General features: G+C 45.9%; 1 protein-coding gene across 11 annotated transcripts in view; it reads right to left on the bottom strand.

The window, feature by feature from the left end:
• USP40 (ubiquitin specific peptidase 40) overlaps positions 1-23,605 on the bottom strand; it is a 77,388-nt gene that overhangs the window by 1,451 nt on the left and 52,332 nt on the right. For 6 of the 11 annotated variants that reach the window (XM_025889276.2, XM_025889269.2, XM_025889285.2 and 3 more), the window contains 13 exons: positions 23,424-23,477; positions 22,596-22,684; positions 21,335-21,421; positions 17,162-17,198; positions 15,265-15,329; positions 13,502-13,576; positions 11,297-11,423; positions 10,052-10,146; positions 8,700-8,818; positions 5,483-5,548; positions 3,651-3,861; positions 3,422-3,517; positions 1,299-1,360 (listed from right to left, as the gene is read on the bottom strand). In XM_025889276.2, coding sequence (XP_025745061.1) covers positions 1,299-1,360; positions 3,422-3,517; positions 3,651-3,861; positions 5,483-5,548; positions 8,700-8,818; positions 10,052-10,146; positions 11,297-11,423; positions 13,502-13,576; positions 15,265-15,329; positions 17,162-17,198; positions 21,335-21,421; positions 22,596-22,684; positions 23,424-23,477 — 1,183 coding nt within the window. The other 5 variants (XR_003211641.2, XM_073876970.1, XM_073876978.1 and 2 more) reach the window with 5 other exon arrangements.

Genomic DNA, 23,605 nt, shown 5'->3' with positions numbered 1-23,605 from the left:
GGACACTGCAGGCCTCACCAGGTCGAGGGCTTCGGAAGGACTCCCGTCAAGTTGGAACAGGCCACAGGGATGTGTGTTTGCACCTGATAGGTATTTCCAGACTGTTCACTCGGAAGACCTCAATTTACACCCCGCCCCCACCACCCCAAGCCAGGGGAGTGGGTTCCTGCCCCTGTCCACGCGGCGGGTCAGACTTGGGGTCCTTTCCAATCTGCTAGGTGGTCTCACAGCAGAGTATACCTTTACCTCTTTTTTTTTTTTTGAGAGACAGTGAGAGGGGGACAGAGGGAGAATCTCCAGCAGGCTCCCCGCTGACCGCAGAGCCCAACGTGGGGCTCGATCTCACGACCCTGCGATCAGGACCTGAGCCAAAGCCAAGAGTTGGACGCTTAACCGACTGAGCCACCCAGGCGCTGCGGGCCTTTTGAATCCAAACAGGATGTTCACAGACACACGTGAAGCGTCCAGCCCCGTGACTGGCTACGGCTATGCTCTCCCGAGTGACCCTCCTTCCCCCTCGGCCCACCCGCTCTTCCTTGTACCCTCTCCTGGGGCCCCACTGGACCGAGGCAGCGGAGGGGCAAGGAGGGGCTACCGCAGTAACTCAGGGAAGAAGGCCACCCCCTCCTCCCACCAGAAGCTGAGGACTAAGATTTCAGGAGACTGGAGGCGGGGAGCAGGTAAGGACAGGGACACCCCTGGTGTGGCCTGTGGGGGGGGGTACGTGGATACAGGGGTGAGAGCCAGGTCCAGGCACGTGGAGTTTGAATGACTGATAGAGGTGGAATGTTCTGGCAGATTCTAGTAAGTGGATGTGGCCTGCAGCCAGGGGAGGGGGCTGGGCTATGTGCCGAAGAGGAAGGAGGGAGTCCCTGCAGGCAGAGTGAGGAGGGAGCCGAAGCAGGGGCCGTGGGCTGGGCAGGGCGTGCCTGTGGAGGACCCCCGGCTGGACGGAGGGGGGCGGGCGGGCAGAGGAAGGAGCGGCTGGGGCACGAGCGATGGTGGTGCTCATTCGTTCAGGTGACGGACCGCGGATGGCGCTGGTGTCCGAAGAAGACCCAGCAGGTGGCGAGGGGCTGAGAGGGTGGGAAGGGGGCGCCGGGGGGGGGGGGGGGGGGGGGCTTCCTCAGTGAGCGGTCACCCCGTGTTCTGTCCAGGTTCCCAGAAAGCCCAGTGAGGGGGGTGACCGAATGCCCCCACGCTGCATTCCTGAGCTGCGATCAAGGGCGCTCCGGTGGGGAGAGCCAGGGTCCGGGGGCTTCCAGAAGCAGCTGCGTGCACGAGAGCCGGGACCGTACCTTTTCTTTCCCAGGTCATCTGCGACTGTACTGAAATCTTCGTCATCCTCAACCAGGAGATTCTACGTTTCAAAACAACGAACGAACAATGTTTTCAGACATCCTTTCGGTCTACGTTTAAGATGTACGTAAAAAAGACCTCAACCTCAGGCTGTCCGAATTTACCTAAACCACGGACACCAATCAGCCCAGTGCTGGGCACATGCTCAGCAGGGGGCACGAAGGGCCGGCACCGGAATGTTCTGCCAGCCCTTGGATCTCTGCCTCTGGCCACCAAAGCCACATGGAGAGCCGGCACGGGGACACCCCCAGTGGAGCACTGCCACTGTGTCCACAGCTACCCTGTGAGCCCGGGCTGCTAACCCCCTGGCCTCCCCTGCTGTCACCACGGGACTTTCCAAATACAGGCCGCCCCCCAAACGGTCTCCTGAGGGGCTCGTAGTCAGTTTCATACATGGATGTCATTCCCCATCAACACGGGCCGCCCCCAGGCCTGCCTCAGCCAGCGGCACCCCTGAGCAGCGCTCTAGGGAGGAACTCCGGCTGGCCGCCCCCGTGTGTTTAGGCTTCCTGGCTACTCATCGCCTCCCTCGTGTGCATCTGGGAGAGGTGACCAGCTCCCGCGGAGCCGCGGGAGGGTCTTGCTGCGTCCACACGTGGCTCCCAGGGGAGAAAAACGTAACAAACGTGCGGACCTCCGTTCCCATCAGTGGTGCGCACGCATTTGTATGCCGGCAGCTGTGTGCTGTGCTTCCTAAAAACCGTCGAACGCTACAAAGTAAGAACGTAGAGGTAATGGGACAGACACCCCGGTCCTCAGAGCGGCGCAGGCGTGGGGCCCAGGGGTCCAGGCGCGCCAGAACGTCACCTCCTCATCCCAAGACGGCACCTACTCCCCCTGTTGTCCTGGGAGTTTGGTGGATACACGCGTATGTATGTGGATGGTGCTCCGTACAGACAATAAACGCTCAGTGAAAGTTAGCTATTAACAGTATTAAGCTTTGACCCTAGTTGCTTCATTTCTCAGGGACAACCCACAGATTCAGCCGCTGGCCTCCCGCCATTCCGCAGGGATGAGCACTCTTGTTCTCCCCTGGACTCGATGACCAGCCGGGAGTGTGACCCTCCGTGACCCTCAGCGTTTTACAGGGCCTTACGTTCGCTGTGAAGGACGCCTCTGTGACTGTTTGCCACATTCAATGATGCGCTCCACGCTCACACACGTAGCTCCAGCATGTTGATTGTAACTGCCCCCTTCCCGAGGGTCACTGTTCCTTCCAGTTGATGCTGTCACGGCCAGTGCTTCAGAGAACCCCCTGCCCACCCCCTCCCCCGCATGTGCGCGCTGCGCCGCGGCGTACCCTGAGGTTTCATGGAGATGGGTAACACTGCTGCTGGGCTATCCGTAGTCTCCTGCATAGAGAACGGCTTTATGCTTTCCTTTGAGAACCTTCTCTATTTCTCAGTGTTTATTTAGTTTTCTTTGGGGGGAGGAGGCTCACGCCACCCTGTTTAGCACAGTGCTGAGTGAAGTGATGGTTAAGGGAATGCTTATTCCTTGGTGTGAAAATATCGATTAGCAATTTAATCCTTAAAGCAAGGATTAAACTTATTAATTCTTAATACACAAATATCACTATGTGACAAAGCAGGTTTGTCCACGGCAGGCAAGGACGGCCCTGTCACCTTATGTAACAGACACCACACTAAAGATGGACAGCCAGAGAGCTAATCCAACAGGTGCAGAAACAGCGGGAATTTTATATGACAAGTGCTCACTCAGGATTGGAAAAAAAAAAAAAAAAGAACTTAGAGCAAACTAGGCAGGGAAGGAAATGTCTTACCCTGATGCAAGGACCTACCCCAAACCTACAGCAATGCACTTTGGGATAAAACTCTAAAAGCATTTTCATGCAAGTCCAACCCAAGATTAAGGTTTTGATACTGAGGTTCTACTGGCCTCATGAAATGAGTGGTCTGGCTTTCCCTCTTGTTTTCCGTTCTCTGAAACAATGTATGGAAGACAGGATTATCTGAGTCTTGAAGATTTGATACAACTTCTCTGTAAAGTCACTGATCCTGGTGTTTTACTGAAGTGGTAAATTTGCTGCTAAATAACTTACCTTAATACCAATTGTGTCTCCGTCTTTCAAGTAATAAGGCGCCCCCTGCAAATTATCTTGCTTTTTCTTCTTTTTCCTCTTGGTAAGTTGCTGGTTCTATAGAAAAATCAAGCATCTTGAATAAAGAAAACTCACATTCTTACTAAGTTCTCTATGTGTGAAAAACAGCCCTTAACCCATTCACTACGCCAGGAAGGCCCAGTGTTCCAGAGAAAGCGTGCAACTTTACCCAGCTCGATATCGGAAGCCACTCAAACTTTTCGGGGAAGTACTTGGCAATTTCAATTTTCTCCACGGGAAGGGAGCAGAAGTGGGCGACTTGCTGCCTCAGGGAGCCAGCCGTCCAGCCTCGGGCCGTGTCCCACACCAGGTCCACACACGGGGCGTAGGCCCTCTCGCCGGGGAGGCGCATCTGCGTCCTCAGCACCACGTCCTGGGGGCTGCGCCGGGAAACAAACAGAGTAAGTTTGCAGTAACCATGGGGGAACGTGATGGGCAAAGCTTCTCCTCGACTCTTCTGGTTTTTAGAAGGACAGATTTGTCCCCAGACCCGCTAAACCTCTTCTCTACTTTGCTTTCCTTCTGCCCTGACCCGCAGCTCGCCCCAGGAGAGGCTGCTTTCAGAACCAAAAGCTCCGTTAGCTGCGGTGGGGTGGCCAGGGAGAAGCAAGCAAGGGCTCAGCGCTGGAAGGGGGGGCTCGGCAGAAAGTCAGATGCATGCAGCCAGTTACAGGACAGGAGGCGCCGGCCGGAAGGTGGGGAGGGAGAAGGGAAAGGGTGTATGTGCGTCTAGGCTGCTGAGACCGTGTGCAGTTTTACATGCCGGATGTCAGTTATCGGTTACGGGGGTGCTTTTACCAAAAGAAAGGGTGACACCGATGGGAGAAAAGGAACCACTGGAGGCAACGGTCCCAGGGAGAGAGCAGGCCTGGCTGGGCGGGAGCAGCAGAGGTCTCCCCAGGTGGGGAGAACGCTCCGGAGGTGGGGCAAGGACACAGAGCCCCTGGGGGGCGCCAAACAAGTGCCCTGCCCGGTCTTCAAAGGGACACTGCTTACAAGAACGTGACAAAGGGCCAATGTCATTGTTTCAGAAAGCTCTCACAAATTCGACTTTTCTGAGACCCCTTTACAAAAAATGCAAATGGCTTACAAATGATAAGCCTTTGAGAAAAATGCCAGCTCTTCTAGCAATCAAAGCACTGAAGCAAATGAGACAAGACAACCACTTCCTCGTTGATCGGTTTAGCAAACAATTAAACAATGAAAATATTCAGTGTTGGTTTGAGGGTGAAGTAATACTCAGGAACACTGCTTGTGCGAACATAAACTGGAATAGTTTACCTGGAAAGGAACTGAACAGTTTTAAGAAGTTTAAAATGTCCATACCAGTTTGATCCAGAAATCCCCCTCCAGGAAACACTTCCTGGAAACACAGTTTCCTGTGAGAACGCACCTTTGTAAAAGCTGTGGGGTTAAGTGAAGGTCAGCCATGGCTGAAGGAGAGCTCCTGGTTCCTACACAGCAGCAAGAATGGTATTTCTGTCACATCGGGTAGGGGCAACCTTACTGTTTGCTGATGCTGACAGAAGGTCTTACACAAGATTTTCTTATCATGAAAAAAGAAATAGGAAGGTTTGACTACGACACAGGTACTGGGGATAGAGCAGTGACCACAAAACTTACATCCCAGTAGTGGGAGGTAAGCCGCACACGGCTACCTCGTACGTCAGGTGGTGTGAAGATGAAGTAGGGTCAGGGGGCGGTGACAGGTGCTGACAACAGACTGTCTTGGGGCACGGATAAGGGCTGGGAAGGAGCATCTTGCTTACACTTTGAGATATCATGGATTCAATATGCATTTGTGACTCACGGTTTTCATGGAAAGATGAGCTCCAACTTCCAGATGCCAGACGCACAAACGCATTTGTAGAACACAGTCTGGTTTAAGCTGCCGTGCGACTCAGGCAGTGGGGACAAACCCCTCACTACTGAGTACACGGTTCAGTTTTTCAAGAAACTACCCACCATGATAAGACAAGGACACAGAAGCGGATGACTTACCCCAAATTTTCTTCTTTCTGGAGGGGCTCTAAGCAGATCTCGGTTTTCCTTCCCAGTCTGTATTCCCTGATAAAAGAGAGGAAACAAAGTGATACTGAGTGATACATTTTTTAGATTTTTTGGGAAAAATACTAAGCTTTCCTTCTTAAGCAAAAAATTATAGTGAGTAAGAACACTCAAAATCTGAGAGACTACTATGAACAAGTAGATGCTGACAAGCTGGGTGAAATGGATAGATCTTGGAACGCACTAAGTCATAAACAGAAAATCTGAACAGACTAATTACTAGTAAGGGAACTGAGTAAGTAACCAAATACCTTCCAACAAAGAGAAGTCCAGGCCCAGATGGTTTCACTGGTGAATTCTAACAAACATTTCAAGAATTCATACCAATCCTTCCCCAGCTCTTCCAGAAAACAGAAGAGCCATCACAAGGCCAGGGTTATCCTGATACCAAAACCAGACAAGGGTACTACAAGAAAAGTTACAGACCAATAGCCCTGCTGAGTATAGATGCAAAAACACTCAAAATATTCGCAAACCAAATCCAACTCCTACATCACGATCAAGTAGGGTTTACTCCAGGGACTCAAGGGTGGTTCAATGTCTGCAAATCAATCACTGTGATCCAGTAACAAAGTGAAGGATAAAAAAAAAAGTCAAATCATCATCTCAACAGATGAAGGAAAAGCATTTGACGACATTCTACATCCTCTCATGACAACTACACTCAACAAACCGGGGAGAGAAGAAACCTAACTGGACACAATAAAGGCCAGACACGAGAAGCCGGCAGCTAATCCACTGAGCGCGGCAAGTCTGCACGCCTGTCCCCACCGCAGGGAGAAGGCAAGGATGCCCGCTCTCGCCACTCTTAACGCGCTACTAAAGTCCTACCCAGAGCAATTCGACAAGGAAAAGAAATAAAAGGCATCAAATTATAAAGGAAAAAGTAAAACTGCCTCTACTTAGAGATGACATGATATTCCATGTAGAAAACCCTAAACACCAAAGAACTAAATAAATTCAGTGAAGTTGCAGGATACAAAATCAAGATACAAAAATCACTTAGTATTTTATACACTAACAGTGAACTATGAGGAAGACAAATTAAGAAAACAGTCCCATTTACAAGCACATCAAAAAGAATAAAATATGCAGAAATAAATTTAACCCAGGAGGTGAAAGATCTATATGCTGTAAGACACTGATGAAAGAAACTGAAGACACAAAGAAATGGAAAGATAGTCCACGTTCATGAATTGGAATATTATTAAAATGTCCACATTACCCAGAGTGATCTCCAGATTCAGTGTGATCTTTATCAAAATTTCAATGACATTTTTCACTGAAATAGGAAACCAATCCTATTGTATTGGTTTGTATGGAACCACAAAAGATCCCAAAGAGCCAAAGCAATCTTGAGAAAGTAGAACAAAGCTGGAGGCATCACTCTTCTTGATTTTAGACTACAGTAATCAACACAGTACGGTATTGGCGTAAAGTAGACACGAAGATCAATGAAAAGAAGAGAGAGCTCAAAAATAAACCCATGCACATACGGCCGATGAACTCACAACAAAGGAGCCAGGAGCGCACAACGGGGACAGACAGTCCTAGTCAAATAAACCCATGCACATACGGCCGATGAACTCACAACAAAGGAGCCAGGAGCGCACAACGGGGGCAGACAGTCCCAGTCTCTTCAGTAGATGGTGCTGGAAAACCGGTCAGCCACCAGCGACAGAACGAAGCTGCACTGCTAGTTTACGCCATACCCAAAAATCAACTCAAATGGATTAGACTGGACTGTAAGGCCCCAAACCATGAAACTTCTAGAAGAAAACACAGGAGGTAAACTCCCTAACACCGGCCCTGGCAATGATTTTTTGGAGTTGATACCCAGCGGAAAGACAAGAAAAGGAAAAATAAGCAAATGGGACCGCACCAAATTAAAAAGCTTTTGCACAGCAAAGGAAACCATCAACAAAATGAAAAGCAAGCTATGAGATGCGTGAAGAAATCTGCAAATCATGAGAGAGAGGATTAATAAAGAACCCATGCAGCTCAAGAGCAAAAAAACCCCAAACAGTACCATTAAAAAGTGGGCAGAGGAACTGACATTTTTCCACAGAAGATCTACAGATGGCCCCCAGGTACATGACCGTCACTCATCATCAAAGAAGTGCAAATCACAAGCACAGTGAGAGACCTCCTCCCCCTTGTCAGAATGGTTAGCACCAAAAAGATGAGATCAATGTTGGCAGGGACATGGAGGAAAGGGGAACCCTTGTGCACTGCTGGTAGGAATGTGAATTGGTGAAGCCAATTTTTTGGAGGTTCCTCAAAAATTTAAAAAACAGAACTACCCATATGACCTAGCACTTCTGGGTTTGTATCTGAAGGAAATGAAAACAGAATTTCAAAAGAGCTATCTGCGCTACCCATGTTCACAGCAGCACTGTTCACAACAGCCAAGACATGGAAACAACCCAAGCGTCCGTCGATGGATGGATGGATGGATGGATGGATGGATGGATGGATGGACAGGGAGGTGGGGGAGTATCATTCAGCCACGAGAAAGGGGTACATCCTGTCATTTGTGACAACGTGGATGACCTTGAGGGCATTAGGCTAATAGTGAAGTAAGTGTAACAGAGAAGGACCGATCCTATATGGTCTCACATACATGTGGAATCTCAAAAGGCCAAACTCACAGACACAGAGAGTACATGGCGGTTTCTGGGGGCTGCGAGGTGGGGGGGAAGGAGATGTTGGTCAGAGAGGCCAAACTTCCAGTTACAAGAGAAATAAGTAAGTTCGGAGCCTCTAACGTCCAGCATAGTGCTTATAGTTAACAATACTGTGACAGATTGGAAAGCTGTTTAGAGAGTAGATCTTGAATGTTCTTACCGCAACAAAGAAATGGTAATTATGTGATGCGATGCAGGGGTTGGCTAGCACCACGGTGGCAGTCATTTTAAAAATACGCAGCGCTGTACATCAATTATATCCCAGTAAAGCTCGAAAAACTCAACATTTTGTTCATGGTATCTGAAGCATAGTAAAACTACACGGAGCTACATTTATGCTTAATATGGAAAAATAAGCCCCAGAGTGTGTGACTGAGTCATCCAGCTGACAGCAGGCTGCCCGACTCCCCCCGGCCGGGCCCTCCCATCAGAGGAAAAGACCGCGCTTCCGGTGAGGAACCTACTTGAGCTGTTGCCGGTTGGTTCGTAAGAGCCTGCCGGGGCGCTGGCTCTCCACGGTCCAGGCTCTGAGGAAGGCTGGGGACGGGATGACAAACCCCAAAGAGGGGGACAAGGTCATGGCCTAGAAAGGAAACAAGACATTTCTCCAGTGGTTTAAGAAGCGCTCTGAACAAACACACTGCTTTAGGAAGACACGAAGCACTACACAGTGACGTCGGAGGGGGAGAGCCTCAAGGAATGATAAACTCTATTAAAAAAACATCCCACGGGTGTCTCTTAAATGAAATCCATCCAGTCACTTCTGTCTTCCTCTCTGGGGAAGCCAGCTTGAGGGATAAATGGATTTTCCAATGAGCCAAAAGCTCCTTTTAAATCCTAGTTCAGAAAGTGAAACTTAGAAATTAATTTCTACATGAGTATAACTCGCAAGAGCTCTAACAAAAGCCGGGGGGTTCACCTTCCGCTTTCTTTAGTGCTAGTATAGTTCTTCAAAGTTGGCTCTGTCAGTGAAAGAACTTCAATTTGAAATGTTCCAGAATCTCTGGACGCGACTGCTACGCCTAAACTTCTGTACTCGTTGTGCAGGCAGATAGCTATTTATAGATTTAGGTTGTAACATATAAAACGGCCAGTATTCATTTTTTATCTGAAAACGGCAATTTTGTATTTCTCAATCCAATACAAGAAAAAAAAATTTTTGATTGCCATTGTCTCATGGCAATAAGACCATTTGCTTCTTTCGAGGAAGGTTATTTCAAACGCTGTGCACACACAGGAAAATCCAGTACGGACGGCTGATGCTCGCGCTGTGCGCCCCCAACAGGCATCGTGTGTCACACGCAGCTCAGCCTTTCCACTGGGACCTAACACTCTCGTAGGGATGTGAATAGGGTTAAGAACAGGATACAGTATCTTGTCACACGTCCTACGTCCTACGGACACATCTTTAAACTGACAACATTTAACACATGGATCACAATGATACAAAAACAATGTAAACAAAGGGGTAAAGTGAATGCTTTACGGATGTGTCAACACATCATGTTTCCCTTAGAAATCAAAATGAACATAAGCTGCAAGTCCCCGAGGAGAAATTCAGATGAAAGCGCACAGCATGCCCGTCTGAGTGGGGACACAGCACAGCCACAGGACAAGTGGCAGAAACAAGCACCGGGGCTGTGAGAGCCGAAGGCGGGCGTGCCCGCCGGGTACTTACCACTGAACGTGGCACAGAACCCAAGCCCTATCAGAACAGACTGCAAGTGAGGGAAGAGGAGACAGAAGAAGGTATTATTAATATCTCACGGGGAGAGGCCGGGCCGCCACTACCGTGCGCCACAGGAAGAAGCCTGACCTGGGACTTCAGCTCCGCCACGGTGGCATCTTCGGAGACCTCGAGGTCCCCCAGGTAGCGGAGGGAAACCTCCCCGTGCAGGTCACCAGGAGCGCCTACAGAGGACAGAGGCAGGTGTCAGGAAGGAGAGCATGGACTGTATTTAGTTCCTACTTCTGAAACACACTCCATGTTTTGGGGTTATAGTTTTAGCACAGCCCCATTCAGGAGACTGGGGATCTATCCTGTTCGTCTCTCCAGTGCTTGGGACGGTGGCTGCCACCCAGTAAATGGCCAATAAATGTTTACTGACTAAAAGGATTACTGACAATAAGAAAGACTTTCTACATTTATTTTTAAAAGGTGAAAACAAAATGTTCTCTTATCTAAAATTCTAGATATAAAAATTGGTAATTAAATTTAAAATTCAGAATAACTTCACGCATTTTTGCTCTGTTGATTGCTAGGCACACTGCTAATACATAACTAAGAAATTAGATTAAGTAGACCAAGTGAAAAAGCTCTCTTCCTGAGTGGTTCTTCTGTCTTAAGGACACCATGAGCTGGCACCACCTGGAAGATACTTTTAGGAAACTCAGGAATGAAAGACTATTTCCCAGATGTTGTGATATAGAAGGACTATCAAAAAATGAACTGTTTACTTTCATGGAGAAAGACATTGCTTTTTAAGTTTATATGCAATTTCTATATGTAATTATTATTCTACCACCAAAGTATTTTTAGAATTAGTGCCTGTCTAATGTAACCCAAACAAACAAACAAACGTAATGCCAATTTCATAGGTAATTCAATACGAAGTATTTTATTGCTCTACACAGATAACCCTAGCTTGACAGTTAAGGGGATAAAAATGTGACTCACTTATGTTAATTTCAGTACTGAGGTTTAAAAGGTAAAAAGAAGTATTAAGTGTATATTACTTCAAGGCACTAAAAAGGTTAAATAATTAAGTAAAACATAATAAACAAAACAATATATAAAGTTGGTCCTACCATAAATATATTCTCTTTATTTAGTTAGGAAGGAAATTAATTTGTGTTTTTTCCTTTTAAAGATTTTATTTATTTATTTGACAGAGAGAGAGAGCACAAGCAGAGGGAGCGGCAGGGAGAAGCATTCTATGGAATTAACAGGTTTTGATTTTTCAGCCTTACAGTTAAGACACAACCTTCATCGGCCTCTCAGAGCAGAAGCAGCCGTTCTACCTTCCTTATGACATGCCGGCTGCTACAACTCTGTCCTCACCTTGGGTGGAAGCAGCCCTCCAGACCCCACCTGGAGAAGGGGTACCGCTCCTCTGGTCCGGATGACTCTTCCAGTGACCCGCGGGCCCCCGAGGCTGGTACCACCAGACGGGCACCTTCAGGAAACCCTGAAGAATGGAGCATTTCTAGCTGTTGTGAGGTACGCGAATTCACTGAATTTCTACTTTCACAGAGAGAGAAATATCCTGATAACAGCAAATGTTCCTGAATTTATTATTTCTTTTAGATGTATTAACTGCCATGTACTGTACCTGCTTATTGTTTTTACAATCAAAACTTTAAGGTCATAAAAATTAGTCTTTGGGACAACTGGGACTCAGGGCTCTTTGCTTAGAAGCACCTTCGTAAACACAGCACTTGTAGTGTCTTACTGCAGCCAACGAGAAGGCCACACAAAACATCACAACACTGGACAGAACAAACTATACAGATAATTTCACGCCTGGTGAGGGCACCACCAGCCCAGTGCTCCAGTCAGCAGCGGTTTTCACTCATTAAAATTCCTCCAGGAACTTGATAAAGAAGCAAGAACCTATTGCTCTAGGTTGGATTCTTGCCTAGAAACTACATGAAATAAACCTGACCTACTTAAGCCCCCATACACAAAACCATAAATGCACACTGTTTATGGCGGCAAAAACCACGGACCAACCTCAAGGTCCCTCTTGAGAAGACTAGTTACATTACGGGAGGCCAGGACTTCTGACAAAGTGGTTTCAGTTCTAGAACTTATCCTATAGATATATACATGCCAAATGGCATATAGATATTTTTTGCAATGTGATTTGTATCAACAAAAGACTGGAAACCACCTAAATCCTTGGAGAGACTGGCTGAAAAAATTGTACCTCCATACAATGGAATATTCCACAGCCACCCAATAGAATGAAACAGCTGTATGTGTACTAACACAACATACATATGGAGATAAAATATTAATGAAAAAAGCGAGGTACAGAGTAGGGTGTCTAGCAAATAATCTTCTGTGTAAAAAAAAATATGTACGTATACAAACACGTATACTTGCTATGTATACACACATACACATGTGCATTGAAAGGTATGTACTTCTGGAAGGATGCAGGGGAAACTGGCTGCCTGCAGAGGGAGGACACTGCCTGGCTGGAGGGCAGGAGGGGTACTTACTTTTCCTGGCCCAACCTTTTCTACACTCCAAATTTCGTATTATGAATATTACCAATTAATAAGTTAATTTTAAATATCACAGAATAAAATATAATTCTATGAAGAATATATTCCAAAAGAATAAGGTAGGCCTGTGTGTGCGCATGTGGGGAGATCCTCAAGACACATGAAGTGAATAAAAACAAACAAGTGTACAACAACATATAGAATACGATCCCCTTTGTGTGAACTTTAAAAGGGAAAGGCACATGTTTACATTCCGCATACAAACGCGTAACTTTTCTTGGAAGGATATACAAAGGAAAGTAAGTTAATTCTGACTCACTCTGGAGAGAAAAAAAAAATGGGAAAAACTCTTTTCATTCTATAGCCTGCCATGTCTTTTGAATTTCCTAATCCTAAGCCAATGGTTATCTAAGTGCTGGAATCTGGGGTCATTTTTTTAACTTTCATCTTTACATGTGTCCACCTTAAAAATAACCTAATAAATAGTGGTAATCCGTAGTGTTTATTTAAGAGCAGTGAAATGAGTGTTCTCGTATGCAGCTCATAGAGCTATCGGTTTGGTGTGGCTTTCTGGAAAAACACTGTGGCAACACAGAGCTAGCATCTAGTCTTTAAAAAGTTCATACCTTCTGACCTGTTAATTTTGACTTTGGAACAATCTTGAGGAGGATTTCTATTTAAGTATTATGTGCAAAAACAAAAGATTTAAAACAAGCTAAATTTCTCACTGGGGGTATGTGAATTAAACTGTGGTAAGTCACACCCTGGATACGATGACTGGTTTTGGATTCTGCAGTCAGGTTTTAAAATGAAATACGAAAAGCAGGAAATAAAACGGTACATAAACTGCTTTTATAAGAAGGAAATCTATAAAGATGTAAAATACGGCAGCTGTCTGATTAGAGAACTCACCCCAAATCCTAGCACTCTCTCCATGCCTGGCTGCATTTCCCCACAAGGAGAATATATCATCTGTGTCATCAGGAAGCACTAACTGTTATTTACAAAATGTCAATCAGAAGCAAAACCTTACCGGAGGGGGAAGTTTTCCTTCAATTAAAAGCAAAGTATCTCCAGAGCATATCATAAGTTCTCTCAGGGTTGCGTCCTGGGGAAACAGAAATTCCTTTATGACTTCTGACAGGAAGAAACAAGACCCCTGGATCTTTTCTTTAAACCTCTACAACCCTTTCAAGAGAGAAAGAAACAATAAAGCAGGTATCGAGGAGACAGGAAATTAACTAAGACTACATAACACTACCTCATTCTCTCTTAAGTCACAGGGTACGAACCGGAAGTATCACAAAGGCCCTGCGGCGAGGCAGATGGAATAAGACAAGGAGGACGGAGCCACAGAGCACGGAATAGTAGTTAGGCCTGAAGGCTCGGTTGGATGCGGAAAGCTAGCGGACACGAGAAAGAATTCTGATGAAAAGAAGAGCAGGGTTAAGGTCAAGTCCAGAATAAGGGGAAGAGCTCAGAGACATGACAGACCAGAGTACCAGCTGGAGGGTAACAAGACAGGAAGCTAGATGGAAGGGCTGTGAACTAAAGGAATTTTTAGCTGCTTTTTAAAAAAGCCACTCAAGTTTTCTGAGAAGGGGTTTTTAAAGACCAGTACGGCTGCTGCATGCACCATATACCGAAGTGGGTTGGAACACCGGACTTGGGGAAGCCACTTGGGTGTAATTTAGGTAGAGGCCAAAAAAAGAAAAGAGGAAAAAAGCTGGGCCGGGGCGGCCAGCCATGGGAAGGGCCAGGGAGGAGTGGAAAAGCCGAGGGCAAATATGAAGGACCACAGGTGAGCAGGGGAAGAGTCACTGCAGCCTGAAAACACCAGGCCGGGAAACAGCATCATCTCTGCAAAGAGGAGCCAGTTTGCTTTTAGGTGAATTGTTTGATTCCAATTTGGGAAATTAGGAGAGAAGAAAACCACACGGAAACCACACGACTAGACACACTCTCTGACCTCCAAACCCTATGTCTTGGGGATTGTCAGGTCTGCGTCTTACTCTGGGCAGTCAGCTTCCCGGCCGAGCCTCAGAGGCGCCTCTCTGCGCAGACTCACTGGGCCCCAGAGAGCAGAGCGGTTGCGGGGGAAGGCCCAGTCCTCCTGCCTGGATCAGCCTCCTGCTGATGCTCAATGCCACCGGCTGTTACTGGACAGCAGGCACAGCAGCACTCGGGGGAGCGCGGCTGACGCAAGTACCCAAGCTTGCTCTCTCCCTGAGCTTCACCTCGGGACCACTTCTAAGCCCCCGGGTTTGGACCAGCAAGGTGTGACGCTATCTGGATCAGTAAAAAGATGGTTGACCAGAGTCCAACTATCCTGTGATAATACTGTTCCTAAGGCTACCCAGAGAGTTTGGCTGGATCTAGAGATGCAGTTTCGATCCGAGCCTAAGTGACTGACTTTTGGTAAGATGAATTCTGCCATCATTAACTTACAGAGAAACGGCGATGAAAATATTCAGGTTTCAAAATTCAGAGTGTATCTTCACATTGTTTCACAAATGTCTTTTGTTCTCTGAAGTTCTCTGCCTTCTCATGAGCAACTACTATTTCTAGGGACATACTCTTAAGTCAAAAGAGGACTTAACACAGATGTGAGAAACATTCCCATTAGGCTAAGACTTTCCCTCTGACTTTAGCAAAGACCTACCAGGTACAGACTTCTGTATCCTAAAAAAAATTAAAGTTTTCTCTAGAATTTATTCACCAGTGGGGTGAGGGTGAGTATCCTGGATGAAACACAAACCCTGTCATTTCTAAGAGCAAAATGTGTGACAATCTTACTTCTTCACATAAAGGCTCTCCAGCTTCGTAACACCAGTCCATTTTTCGTAAATGCCACGTGTCTCCTGTCAAAGAATCAAAATCAGGATGAAAAAAAATTAAGAATATATTTTTAAGAGTTTGTCAGTAATGACCCTTCTGGATGAACGAATATCAAATGGGATTTGAGCAAATAACTATTAACTAATTTTTAAAGTACATTCTTTCTTCCAGGCATGAAAAAAATTAGGTGGTTCCTCCAATTTGGTTAATTTCCTCTCTATTCCACCAAGATCTGCTACTTGCAAACAGGTTAACACTTGCTATGATTACACAACGTTTACGTTATACCTTTATCATTTACACGTGCACACACATCACATGGAATACAGATATCTGTATGTCTAGGCACAGAATCTCTTCTAAAATCATCATGAAGTTGTTTTATTTCATGGTCTTGGTTGAAAGTATAGGCTAATATCTCTTAGCAACTGATAATGTGCACAACCAAACTGTTCCTATCCACTTATCAGTTAATCTAACAAAAATGGTGTTTTTGAAACAGCATTTTAATTAAGTTGGTATAAACGACATTTATGAATGTTAAATAGTCTTTAATTAGACTTCTCTCAATATGCTTGCTATACTGATGAGATGGGAAAGAAATTTTTTGAAGCGGAGACAGAAGCTGAATGAAGCAAAAGCTGGAAATCCTTGTTATTGGGGAAAAAAAAAAAGCAATGTCTTATAAACAGTCAGCCACCCCACCCGCCAAGACAAGTTACAGCCAAAGGAGTGAACACAGGTCTAATACGGCCTGTGTTAGATCCCGCACAGGCCACACAGATCGTAAATCCTTACCACGCTGTTCTTTGCAGGCCCTCTCTTACCATTAGTTCTAGTTTTAAATACAGTAAGAACTGTATTAATATTTAACTTAATCTAAGTGTGTTTTTTTAAAGATTTTATTTATTTATTTGAGAGAGAGAAAGCACGAGCAGGGGGAGAGGCAGAGGGAGAAGGAGAAGCAGACTGAGCAGGCAGCCTGACCTGGGGCTCGATCCCAGGACCCTGGGATCACGACCTGAGCCGAAGGCAGATGCTTTAACCGACTGAGCCACCCAGGCGCCCCTTAAGTGTGTTTAAAAAACAACACAAAACCCCACCAATAAGTTAAAGGTGAACACCGTTCCTTCTTTGCAGCATAATGTGGAAGGAGGAACGCAGGTCCTGAAGGCAGAGAGGCTTAGCTACTCGCTGTACAACTCTGGGTAAACCCTTAACCATTCTCAGCCTCTGTCTTGTCATCTGTGGGATGGGGATGGGTGTTGGTCCCTGCACGGAGGCTTGCTGGCTCCTAGAAGGGTGCCTTGTGTGCAGGGCCTGTAACCTCCCTTCCGGTAGCGCCGCCTCGGTTTCAGCTCAGCGCGGTCCGCTGACAGCCAGCACTCCAAGGAGAGCCGTGTGACGCCCCTGGGAGCCCTCTCACATGATCCCCCCCCCACCCCGGAGAGCTACTTCAAAGACACCCTGGATTTATTTTTTCATTCCTATTACATTCCCTAATGTACACTACAGAAATACTGGCATGAAACACAATGCCCTGCAATTCTGCATCAATGAGGTTAAAAAGAAAAACATCAGCAAAGGGCCTGGGTAATTCCAGAGGGCAGAAGTCCTAGCTTCGTCTCTCTGTGCCCGTGCTGGGCCTGCCTAGGTTCTCTGTACTCGCAGCAGCTAACCCACAGCTAGCTTTCTGTTCGCTCGCACACAGGAACCAGGAGCACGCACTACGTGTGTGCAGACAAACCTGGAGGAAAACACGTTTGAAGGGCTGTCATCAGGCCCTTACTATAAAGACATAACTTATAACATATTAGGACAGAGATCAGTGACATCGTCATGGTCTGGAACTTACCTGGTAGGCCAGACTGCTCCAGCATGAGCTTCAAACACTGTTCAGGAAAAAAAAAAAAAAAAAAAAAAGAAAAGAAAAGAGAAACCACGTTCATTAATTCTCTGTTTCTGAGGTACAGTATTGGGAGAGATGCCCCTTTTAGACCCTGGGCCTCTCTGTCTTGCTAGATTTAATAATTCCTGAAGGGGTAAGGATGTACACAGTTAAGACGATGAACTGAGGAAGCTCGGCTTCCTAAGAGCTAGAAGGGCCAACCCAGGAGGGGGAAAAAAAGTTGCAGGTGTCTGCATCCGAGACGTAGACTCCGCTCACCCACGTCCAGGTCTGCAGCACAACCTTCTGCTCGTGAGGACCAACACTGTGGTTTGGACCGGATATGACTGATTAGGCTGGTTTCATAGATACACATTAACCTCTGCATCCTACAAAAGGAGATTAGCCTTTACGTAGCACCCAAGAGATACAACTGGTCATCTGTAAACTCAGGGAGAGATCCGTGCAGCGGTGATCCCATGGCACATAGTAACCAGTGACACATGATTAAGAGAAGTTTAAATAACAATAATAATATCAGAAACTCCCAACCTCCTTGGGGGGGAAAACTTACTCTTTTGCCTACCTATAAATCTACGGCAAGAGTAAATAAAACCTGAATTATACTACACTAGCAAGAAGGAAGCAAGAATAAGGAAGATTACTACTGTACTGCTTGGAGTAAGAAAAAGAGCAAAGGATCAAAATACCCAGGAACAGAGGAACCCTTAAACTGTAAGTCTTAAAAGATAAAATGGATTTACACACACTAGTCTTAAAAGACCTCTATAAATCTGAAGTGAAACAAAGTTCTAGTATACATGCAGTGTGATCCCATTTATGATTTAAAAGAAAGCATACGAACACGTCCAGCTCCTTTGTCCCTGAGCCGTTATGAGTGCATCCAAGGTCTAGAAGGACACACACTCGCTGGTGCGGTCAGATCTCACCATCCCGAGACCATGCAGACGTCTGGCTGAGGGGCTAGGGTAGGCTGGTGATCAAGGAGGATTTTTAGCTATAACCCACCCCACTGGAGTCTAAAGAATAAGTCCACGATTACTTGTATGATTAAGAATAAAAAAAGACTTTAAAATGTACCTACAGGTTGTTTAGAAAAGGCCAGCAATGAGAGCACAACCCAGTAAAACACAGGGAACGGGAGCAAGGCTGCAGCCGAGGACAGCTTCCGTTACTTAAGGAAAACGAAGAGGCGGGCATTCGCCTCGGCTGTGTGCTGGGGAGGGCCAGAGCACGGGGGCCAGTGTGGCCCAGCGGAGCGAGCGCTCGGGGCCTCTGGCTGGGACCCCGAGAGACACGGGGAAGCACACGAGGGCTGTGAGAACAGGCAGGGAAGGGGCCACTTGACGTCTCTGTAAGAACAGACCCTGGGGAAATGCCAGGCTGCAAAGAAGAAGATCCATCAGGAAGCTGCTGGAATAATCCAGAGAGGTGACCAGCGTGTGGCAGTGGAGGGAGGGAGATGTGGTCAGATCCTAGATGAACTGTGACGGGGGATTTCCTGAAAACCTGGATGTGAAACAGAAAAGAATCGAGGATGACTCCCTGGTGTTTTGGCCCAAGCGAGCAGAGAAATGGAGCCGCCACCACCGCCGGGCGAGGGAAACGTGAGGTGCGTGCGAGAGAGGCCGGGGGTCACACAGCAGGGGGACGGCTCTCAGACAGCCCAGTAGCAGCTGGTCACACGGGCACAGAGCGCAGGGCCGAGGTCCAGTCTGAGGGAGATAAAGAGCGCAGAGCGAACTGTGGAGGGCTGGGCCTGTGATGTGGAGGGACCCTGAGGAGCCGTGGTCCTCCTGAGCCAAGTGACAGACGCGTTTCAAGGCCCAGAGAGGCACAGATCGCGTCAGAGGACAACGGAGCACTGCTCACGGGACCCAGCCACGTGGAAGGGAGTGCGTCTGCCCGCAGTGGGCTCAAGAGTGGACAGACAGACACTTTGCTCCTCTGAAAAGTTCTGTGGCCTCCTGTCTTTGACATGAAAAGCACCAAAAAGTTAAAAGCTAAATGAAAAGCTAGGAAAATATTTAGAGCAGGTAACAAGAAGTAAAAAAAAAAAAATTAAAAAATGTTTTGCTGTGGACAATTTCAAACACATGCAGAGAGGGTGGTAAACGTGGGCCGTCGGTACCCATCACCCAACCTCCCTGACTGCCGTGGCCCGTCTTGTGCGCCACACTCCATCCATTTCCTGTCCCGCCCCCTGCCCCCAGGTGCTTTGAGGCAAGAATGTCAACTACCATATCACAAATTAGTATTTAGCACTCATCTCTAAAAGATAAACATTCTTTTAAAAAACATAAGCCTGAAACAATTACGACATCTGAAAAAACTTAAGAATTCCTTAGTAACAAATACCCAGTTGGTGTTCATATTCCCTTTTTCTTTTTAAGTAATCTCTATGCCTGACATGGAGCTCAGACTCACAACCCCAAGATCAAGAGTCACATGTTCCACCAACTGAGTCAGCCAGTTGCCCCCCCACCACTTCCCTTAGTCTCTCTTACACTGTAACTAAGGTTTTCCTGGTTTGTCTCAAGAGCCAAATAAAAGTGCACACACTGCACCTGCCCCTCCTGTCTCCTGAGTCCCTTCAGGACTGTGCAGACGGTGGCCCTGGGCTGCGGTAACACGTCCCCCCAACCCCCTGTACTTCTTAGAAACTGACCTTCAGACCTAGGAGCTCAGGTCCACTTCGTTTTGTTTTATTTTGGCAAGAAGAGCATGGGTATCAGTTTGAACTACTTTAATGTGTGCGTGTTTTATTCTTTTTCGATTGTTAGTAGTCTTTCAGGATCATTGTTTAGACACATTAATTCATTAGGAGTTAAAATAACTGCGATAGTTTAAAATTCTTTCATTTTTTTATTAGCTATGTCTATCAAAACACCTTCTCATTATCTATTTGGTTACCCTTCAGTATAGCTTCCAAAAGAAACACAGGATAAATGCTTGACCCTTCTCCTTATGGTTGCCCAGCATCCACTCTGCGTAACCAGTGAAGATGGGTCTTTTTAGGATCCCTTATGAACTCGTGGTTTTAAGTATGCATAGTAATCAGTTTTATTATTATTCCCACGAAGGCTCAAACTGTCTCATCTGTGACTAGCAGGAGCCTCTTGAAGGTGGCTCCTGAGTTTCTCCGCACACCCCAGCAATCTTTGCTAGCTTTACTGCTTCTGTCAGGATAAGATGTTCCAGGCTCACCTGACACGTTCCTGACCTAGATACAGACCCAGCCGCTACTCCAAGAAGCCCTGATTCCTTCCAGGAGGGAGCGGTATTTAGCAACCACAATCTGGGTGCTGGGGTGCTTGCTCCCACCAGGTTGGTCACTGTGTCTAAGCTGTTTCAGGGGGAAGAGGTAGAAAAAAATTTAAAAACAAACATCAAGTTCATTCTGACTCTTCTGATTCAAATTCAGGAGTACAGGCTCTACTCAGCTACCCCAATGCTATGTGTCTCTCCATTTTCCAACACTGAAAGTCCTAGTTCTCTGTGATGCTAACATAATTATTACCCCATACATACACACACACACACATTCATGCCCGGGGGTGTGATTATGTATGTACATAACCTAAAAACACCAGTAGGAAATATGCCAAAATGTTAATGTTTGTGCATTAAAGGATAATGAGGGGTTTTAATTTTTTCTTTTACTCCATTTCTATGTAGCCCAAATTTCTATAATATACAAGTAATACTGATAATCAGAAAAAAAGATAATAATCTTATTTAGTTTTTAAAGATTTTATTTATTTGAGAGAGAGAGAGAATGAGAGAGAGAGCACGAGAGGGAAGAGGGTCAGAGGGAGAAGCAGACGCCTTGCTGAGCAGGGAGCCCAATGCGGGACTCGATCCCGGGACTCCGGGATCATGACCTGAGCCGAAGGCAGTCGCTCAACCAACTGAGCCACCCAGGTCCCCAATAATCTTATTTTAAAAATTTGGGTTGTTCACCAATTTTCAAGTTCCCAAAACTACTCTTTTAGTGAATGCACAGAATTCTCTAAAGTATATTATGTGAACCCTAGCCTCAGGACCTCAAAATCCATGGCTCCCCATACCATATACCCACAGACCTCTCCCCACACCAGAAAAAGTAAAATTACTTACATCTCTCACAGATATTGTTTCTTCTACTATGATCTCCATCTCTGTACCAGGCTGAACATCACTCCCCATAGTGAAAAACAGGAACAGCTAAGATCAATGAATGCAATTTAATCTAAATTTTAAAATTCTATAAATATATTACCTGCTTCCAAAAAAGAAAAGCTCATGGTCCATGAAAGTTTAATAAAAATCTCCTACCATATAAAAACAAAGACGCTGGGTAATTTAATGTTGCAATTTAAACAACAGTCTCGACAACCCAGAAATGTAAGCACACTTTATGTGTGTTTCCACTCCCACAGGTGTTAGATCATCGTTTCTCTCTCCCAGATATTATTTATCCCACCATGATCTTCACTTCTCTCTTGGTCACTCCTCAAAGGGACTGGCCACATGCTGTAAGCATTCACTGGGTTTTCTCTGTCATTTGGCTGTGATCTTACTTTCTGTCCAGGGAATCTGATCGCCTGTCAGTTCGGCTCCTTACGGCCCTCCCTTTCCTTTCGAACCCCATCTCCCCTGTCACGTTTTCCTCCTCCCAGCGTGTCACATACTCCTACGTGGCCATGTTCAGGGGAAGAACAAATTAAAGAGGAGGTAGCTGGGAAACTAAAGAAGTGCATCCGGGAACCACAGGGATCCTGACAGGAGTCCAGCTCCAGCGAGACAGAGTCTTGCCAGTAAGGACCCTGTGAATTTTGGACTGTAATGAAACTTTACTGAACACACAGGGCTTCTGGCAGACCTAATACTTTATACAGAAAACGAGGACCGGTTCAAAACAAAGCTGCTATGAGACCATTGTATTACTGCAGAGAACAATTCAGTCCAAAATCCATATGCTCTGTTTCACTACATCTGAGATGCTGCTGGCTGTTCCTCACCACTTTCTGTGCCACTAAGAAGGAGAAACAGTGCAGCTGCTGCCGTCAGATGGCGCAACGTGGGGAAAAGGGGTGCTTTTTAGAATTTCTGAAATGGGGTGGTTCAAACAGGTGGCCACTCAACTTTAAAAGTCCCCCTTAACCACAAAACTCTCACAGAAAAAGAACCTTGTGAACATGCTCTGACGTTGATATTTTTGATGTAAACACAAAAAACTAGATGGTTCTTTGTATGCCTAACATACAAGGTATCGTTTAAGAAAAAACTTCTAAGAAAAATGATTACTGGGTGCAGTATTTAAGGTAAGAATCACGAAATTAAGAACTTCCGATTCTGGGAAGCTTGATCTCGTTCTGTCAGGTAGACACCACGTTACCTGAGAGGAAGTTGGTGCTTTTCCAGGACACAGTCCCAGTGAACTCCCCATCTTCAGTTCTGCTTCCTTCAAAGTGTAACTGTCTGGCACTACAAAGAATTTGGAGAACAGGATGAATGTTATTAATTCCTACCTCTCTGGGCAAAATAGTATACTGGTATCAGCCCTCCTTTGAAAATCAAGAATGTCAAGAATGAAAAAATATGAGATGTACTCCATGCAAAAGGATGACCTATATTATAGTTATGTTTGATTTTCAATTTCCACCCTCTAGGATATATCTCCCTATCTGTACAACAATGCTAAGAAATAAGAGACAGCCACGAATGTTCTGGATTCATACTTAGTAAGAATCCAAGAACCATTGTTTACATGGATTAAAAGCTAGCTATTCTGAATTGATTCATCAATGATGGACCAGCCCCTTCCACGTTCAAAGCTGCTGTGGTGACCATCACTTAATGAAGTCTAATGACAGGATGCAGAGGTGAGAACAAAGTCTGTTCTACAGCCCTTATCACAGTGACAGGAGCAATGCAAACACTTTGACAATGAATCTAGAAAGATACAACCCGATCAAAACAATTGCCTAAAATGAGGATCAGCTCATCAGAAAGATTGGTGTTTTCCTTTAGAAAACAGAAGTGTTTGAATTTCTGGTTACGATTTTCTGTACTATGTGAAGACAGCACTGGACAATAAGATGTCCAATAAATTAGTTTCTAAAATGGAATTTAAAGATATTAGGTACTGGAAGCCATCATTTAAATAAGAAAGATCGATGGTGTGAGCGCATGTCAGTATTTGAAAGCTACCACGAAGATTTACCTGGACAAAGCAGCTTCCCATTTCTGTCAATAGGTCTCAAACAGCTGTTCTCAGCTACAAATAAAAAGAAGCCAGTTAGCGCACCAAAAAAACTAGAGCTGCTCTACTGTTACAATTAGCAGAAAGCTACAATGAGCTACAAAACAAAAAACCCCCATCAATCAAAAAAAAAAACAAAAAAA

Source organism: Callorhinus ursinus, unplaced genomic scaffold, assembly GCF_003265705.2.
Source record: "Callorhinus ursinus isolate GAN/ISIS: 27379988/994484 unplaced genomic scaffold, GSC_fseal_2.0 scaffold2, whole genome shotgun sequence".
Taxonomy (NCBI): Eukaryota; Metazoa; Chordata; class Mammalia; order Carnivora; family Otariidae; genus Callorhinus; species Callorhinus ursinus.
The sequence above is the reverse complement of the archived record's forward strand: the minus strand, read 5'-3'. Positions and strand labels throughout refer to the sequence as shown.